This window comes from Chenopodium album, chromosome 4 (assembly GCF_948465745.1).
Source record: "Chenopodium album chromosome 4, dcCheAlbu1.1, whole genome shotgun sequence".
Taxonomy (NCBI): Eukaryota; Viridiplantae; Streptophyta; class Magnoliopsida; order Caryophyllales; family Amaranthaceae; genus Chenopodium; species Chenopodium album.
The window spans coordinates 61,188,656-61,195,226 of record NC_137837.1 but is presented as its reverse complement, the minus strand read 5'-3'; the positions used below and the strand labels follow the sequence as shown (position 1 = coordinate 61,195,226).

The following is a 6,571-nucleotide window of genomic DNA, read 5'->3' as shown; positions in this document are numbered from 1 at the left end:
GCGCGTCAGAATCCGTTGTTTTTACTGACTCGGCAGCAGGCGACACGGTGTGGCCTGCTGCACCAAAAAAGCTCTGTTTGACTTTAGCAATATTCATACTTTCCCCTTTGACTTTGTTTTATGCTTTATACCATTATACGTAATGAAAAATATAGTTATATTGAATTTTGTTAGATTTATCACAATATATATTTTCAAAATATCTGATTTTTATAATTTTTGTTTATGGATAATTAAAGATATTAATGGTTGAATTTATACGTTGACAAACATGATTAAATAAACGTGTCAACTAAAAATAAACGGAGAAAGTATAATAAACGGAGGAAGTATTAATGTCGTGGTTTTCTAGCCTGTATATTAAAATAAGGCTCAAGTTGCCTTTCAAAAAATAATTCAAGCTCAGGATATTTATTAACACGTTTACCACCATTCTACCCTCCACCTCCACTTTATATTAAACCTCTACAATCTACTCCATTTCCCTTAGAATTTGAATAAAAAAAAAAATCCATCAAAAATGAAATTTGGGTATATTTTTATAGCAATTTTTTGTATTGTAACTCTAACATGGGTTTGGAAAACACTAAATTGGTTATGGTTTAATCCAAAAAAAATGGAAAAGTGTCTCAGAAAACAGGGTTTGAAAGGAAATTCATACAAATTTTTGTATGGTGATTTAAAAGAAACGTTCAGAATGCGTCAAGAAGCAAGAGAAAAACCTATACCTTTTACTCATGATTATGTTGATCGTGTTCTGCCATTTCTTCAACAACATATCAAAAAATATGGTTAGTTAATTTTGTTTGTCTATTATTATTCAATTTTATTTTTTTGAAAGAAACACTGTAATTAATTTTTTTTTAATAGCAATATTAATTATTTCTTTTAGGTACCCATTTTGTTGCTTAATCTATTAATTTATTTGCCTTATTATTTAATAAGTGCTATAGTTTTGTCTTTTGCTTTATTTTTTTTTTGGCTCTCTTTTTTGCTTTTTTTTTTTTTTTTTCTTTACCGGATTTTTAGGGGATGTTAAGTTGTTAACTCGTTTAATTAGTTACTCTCGCCTTTTTTGTCCTTCTAAAGGAAGGTTTGTGATGTGAGTAAATACATAATGAGGGGTATTGGAGTCATTTCACGTATTAAATAGTACTTCTTCCATTCTTTTTTAATTGACCCGCTTTGATTTTTACACTATTCACTACCTCTCCTTTGACCGTCTTTTGCGAATAATATATAAAAAAATATATATTTGTGTGGGATCTTTTTTAATTCGTCTCAATAAGTAGTACTACTTTTATAATTTTTACTTACGGAGAATTAAATTCATTGGTTGCTAAGATTTTGTGGTTATTAAAAAAAACAGGTGAACAAAGAAAGTATATGTTATCAAAGTTGTAAACTTGAGATAAAATTTTCTCCATGATGTGACGTTTTAGTAAAAGAAGAGTACCACTGCATAGTATTGGAATTGCCGAATTGGTGACGGAAAAGTAGTTACAATAATTGACTTAAAAAATTGACTGTAAGTATGAACTACAAAACTGCTCTAATTTTTCCAAACAATATATGCGAAGGCTGAAAAATGATTAAATTCTCAATAATTGCTGATTAAATTCTCAATAATTGCTCTTGGCATAATGTAGCAATTATCAATTATCAATAATGTAGCAATTATTGATACTGTAGCCTTTAGCGGTTATTGATAATGTAGCAATCTAATATAATATCATATTCCCTCCGTGTTTTTTTAAGTGTTACTCTTATCAAATCCGGCCATGTTTTAATAAGTGTTACACTTCTTATTTTGGCAAAAAAACTACATTAAAATGTTATATCTCTCTCCTTTCATAATCCCCATCCAAACGCACTACTACTTTTTTATTATATCTTTTTTCTCACATTCATTATTTTTTAATAAACTATCAACTCCACCATCTTTCTTATACAATTTTTTAATACTCCAATTACCCACTTTCCTCTTATTTCATTTAAGTTAATTAAATTGCCTAAAATTATGTGCCGTTCAAACTGCAACACTTAAAAAAAACACAGAGGGAGTATTAGTGATATCACTAATAAGTAGTCAGATACAACAGTCAAGCCACTAGAGAACGATACTTAACAAATAAAAATATTACATAGAGTTTTATTATCAATATACCTTTAATATTTCGTACATAAAAAATTAATCATAACTTTTAATAAATATCTATAACTTGCTTTTAAAGTTCTTTAAAATACGATCCATTTTTAATACATTGAATTTATTATAGTTCAATAAAAAAAAAATCTTAAATTAATAATAACATAGATATCTATTTATAAACAAAACTACAAGTAGTACACTATTAGACTATGATCACTCATGGTATAAAAAAATTTATACCATCTATCTCTCTATACCACTTTTTCACTCCTCCTCATCATTTATTCCACAATATAATATACTTTCTCCAAAAATCATCCCACCCATAGTTTAAACAAAAGTTTACCACCACACTAGCTCTCTCCTATTTGTATTAATAATACACTTAATTTAATTATAATTATATTTCATTTTATTATTGAAAATAACTAATAAATGTTTGTAAAGTTAATTAAATAAAATAAGCAATTTATGTACTCCCTCCGTCCCCGAAAGAACGACCCATTTGGCCTAATTTTAGTCCCAAAAAGAATGACCCATTAGCATTAAAATATCCACTATTTTTTAATAATATTTGTGCAAAATTAGATTCCCCATATAAATTTTGTTTTTTCATATGCTTTTATTAATATCTCTCTTTACTTTTTTGTAAATCCCATGTAAATTTATCTTTTCAATATACTTTTACGTTTTTTATTTAACTTTATTAATACCCGCGAAATTAACCTAAAAGGGTCGTTCTTTCGGGGACGAAGGGAATAGTAAAAAGTGAATTTGAAAAAAATATATAAAACTATATAATTATTGGTGTCTATGTGTAAGTCTTGAAAAATTATGAACAATGTCAATTTTTTCATAATTTTTTACTTTATAATTTTTTCAAAATGCAATTGAAAAAAAAATAAAATAAAAAAGATACATGATAACCATGGGATGGTATATACCATCAAATGATATATTTCTATACCACCAATGTAGTAAAAATTTGCATGTTTTGATGAATTTTTATACCGTGGTATAAAATTATACCACATAAAATTATACCACGAGTGTTGATGCTCTTATATAAATAAACAATATGATTTTTATTACATAATTCAAATGTTACATTAGGAAAATTGACAAATGAGATTTTAAAGTTTAAATTACTTAAATACAAATACACAAATTCTTATATGTGGCTAGTCACATAGTGTGGTCGTTTTACATAATCCCATATAAGACAATTAATTAAGTAATAGGGGTTTACGGGGTTACCTTAACGTAGGTGTGGTACTTAACTGAAAAAAAAGTGTTACTCTGTTAAATAAGTGAAATTATTCTTTAATTTTTTAAAACAAAAGAATATGGGTTACTCAAATGAACAAATAGGGTTACTTACTTTTAAATTACTTGATTTCACTCGTATAATGAATTTGTGTTACTTTTATGGACAATATGAAGTTTTTCTTATGAAAAAATAAAATTACTCATACATATAAATGAAGATAACTCTTATAAAACAATATGGTCACACCATGCGACTAGCCACATACAAGACTTACCCTATATGGCAGAGCTAAATTTGCACAATTATTGTTGTAAATTGGTGGATATTTTAATGCAAATGGATCGATCATTTTAGGACTAAAATTAGGCTAAAATGGTCGAAGTTTCGGGGATTGAGGGATTTTTTTTTTATTTTTTTATTTTTTGAGGGGAATTATAAATATTAAAAAATATATATTTTTTTTAACAGAAAGTAAATATATTAAATGTGTTACGAATAAAATAGCACATTTTATCTCTTATAAAAAAAATACAAACAAATATGCACGGGCTTGATCAAGTTATTGATAATCTGATCATATTTCGTTGATATGATAATCTCCAAATGAAGATAGATATATTGGGCTAATTATTTGTGTAACTTCTAATTGGTTGATACGTAGTTTTTGTCATATATAATCCAATCATCTTAGTTTGTATGCATCATTTCTAAGTATGAGGACTATCAGTTATGTCCTGACGTTCCTCCAAGTAAGAATTTTATTGTAAATGTTGAAAATCTTGTTATATTTGACTTAAAATATGGGGATAAAATGATAAATGCAGGTGTAAATTCTTGGACATGGCTAGGGCCTATACCAGTTATAAATATTGCAGAACCTGCACTTATGAGGGATGCCTTCAATAGGATGAACGAGTTTCAAAAGTCAAAATTGAACCCACTTATTCGGATGCTTATAACTGGACTAGTACGCTATGAGGGTGAAAAATGGGCAAAACACAGGAAGCTGATCAACCCGGCTTTTCATATGGAAAAGCTTAAGGTATATGATTGAGCATTAATAGTATACAATTCAGCATAACGATTTCTGAAAACAGTAAAACAAAACATACAAAGATTTAAATACTTTCATTTTTGTATGTAGCTTATGCTTCCAGCGTTTGGAGACTGTGTTATTGAAATGGTCAGCAAATGGGAGAAGTTAGTATCTGAAACAGGATCCTCTGAGGTAGATGTGTGGCCATTCGTTACCAGCCTATCTGCAGATGTTATATCTCGAGCTGCATTTGGCAGTAGCTATACGGAAGGAAGAAGGATATTTGAACTTTTAAAGGAACAGACACAAATTACTGTACCCCTTTTTCAGTCAGTTTATATCCCTGGATGGAGGTAAGTTAAGATTAAGCTTTATTGCACTTGGAATTTTTAGTATATTGGTGCATTGCATTAAAAATCATACCCATCTTAGGTATGTGCCGACAAAGACCAACAGGAAGATGAAACAAATAAACTCTGACATACAAAATGTATTGATGGGAATAATCGATAAGAGGAAGAAGGCAATAGAGGCAGGTGAAAATCCTAAGGATGACTTATTGGGAATTTTGATGGACTCAAACTTAAAAGCATCTCAAACTGATCAAAGTCTTGGAAGTCACAAGCAACAGCAAGCAATGAGTCTTCAGGATATGATGGACGAGTGCAAACTCTTCTACTTTGCTGGCCATGACTCCACCTCGATCCTGCTGGTATGGACAATGATTTTGTTGAGCAAGCATCAAGACTGGCAAACACGAGCAAGAGAAGAAGTGCAGGCATTATTTGGAAAGAATCAACCAGACTTTGACGGGTTAAACCATTTGAAGATAGTAAGTTCTTATAACTTTATCTTATATTAGTAAAATTCCTCCCAAGGGGTTGAAAACTTCAAATATTTGGACCTGAAAAAAAAATGGAATATTCTGATCTTTTTCCAATCTATGTTTAATTCTTAATCATCTCAACCTTTGGAGACACCTTCCTCAAATAGTTTGTAGTCACTTGTGTTTGAATGAAACAACTTGACCAAAACTTGATCCTCGGCCAATTAAAACTTGAGAAGACACCTAACAAGTATTTCATGATCTGCTATTGGGATTCTCTTCCCAAAGAGAAGATGAGCTAATTTCAGGATCATTTATCAGTTTTTCTAAACTAAAGAGATGCTTTTTTTTGTTGTTTTTTTCCTGCAAATTAATTGTTTTTGTTTTTGTTATAGGTGACAATGGTACTATATGAGGTGCTGAGATTGTACCCACCTGTGACTTCAACAATGCGTAGGATAGATCAAGGTGACATGAAACTTGGAAACATATTGGTCCCTCGAGGTGCTATGATTAGTCTTTCAATAATCAACACGCACCGTGATCCCAAACTTTGGGGAGATGATGCAAATGAATTTAAACCAGAAAGGTTTTCAGAAGGGATTGCAAAGGCAACCAAGGGGAATATATCCTTCTTTCCCTTTGGCTGGGGACCCCGAATCTGTATCGGGCAAAACTTTGCTATTGCAGAAGCTAAAATGGCGGTGTCCATGATTTTGCAGCGGTTCAGTTTTGAGCTGTCACCATCCTATACCCATGCTCCTACCACAGTTATAACTCTTAAGCCCCAACACGGTGCTCATGTGATTTTACACCGGCTTGAAGGTTGTGAGTAATTGCCAATTGGTACTTACAGAGTTATGAAAGATATGTACACATAAATTATGGATCCTATACAACTATGGTAATAAATAAATTTAAGTAGTTGTAATATTACAAGCTTAAATTATAATGTCTTGTGGATCGTACATAGTACATGCAGCATACTACAGTTTGGGTTCATCTCTATTGGAAAATTAGTTCTATGGATCAAAACGAGGATCATTGCCACTCATGGCCTCATGGGTGTTAGGATGTGCACACATAAATCTGGACATGAATATGGACTTGAACTGGGTCGAACGAGTCCATTGAGATCAACTTCGGTTCACGATCCATGAAAATAGAAGATTCTATGTTTGGGTAAAAAACTGAAAACTATAATTTTCATTATTCCTATGTCTTACTATCTCATTTTCTCTTCAATCTAAAATACTTGCAACTATCTCTAAAGAAGAGGAATACATG

General features: G+C 30.6%; 1 protein-coding gene across 1 annotated transcript; it reads left to right on the top strand.

Moving 5' to 3' along the window:
- The first annotated feature begins 389 nt into the window (after nucleotides 1-389).
- On the top strand, nucleotides 390-6,284 carry LOC145627049 (echinocystic acid 23-monooxygenase-like). The gene is made up of 5 exons (XM_081679454.1): nucleotides 390-791; nucleotides 4,247-4,464; nucleotides 4,567-4,811; nucleotides 4,891-5,290; nucleotides 5,680-6,284. Exons 1-5 carry the CDS (start codon nucleotides 521-523, stop codon nucleotides 6,118-6,120), a joined length of 1,575 nt encoding a protein of 524 aa, XP_081535580.1. The 5' UTR covers nucleotides 390-520; the 3' UTR covers nucleotides 6,121-6,284.
- Nucleotides 6,285-6,571: the final 287 nt, after the last annotated feature.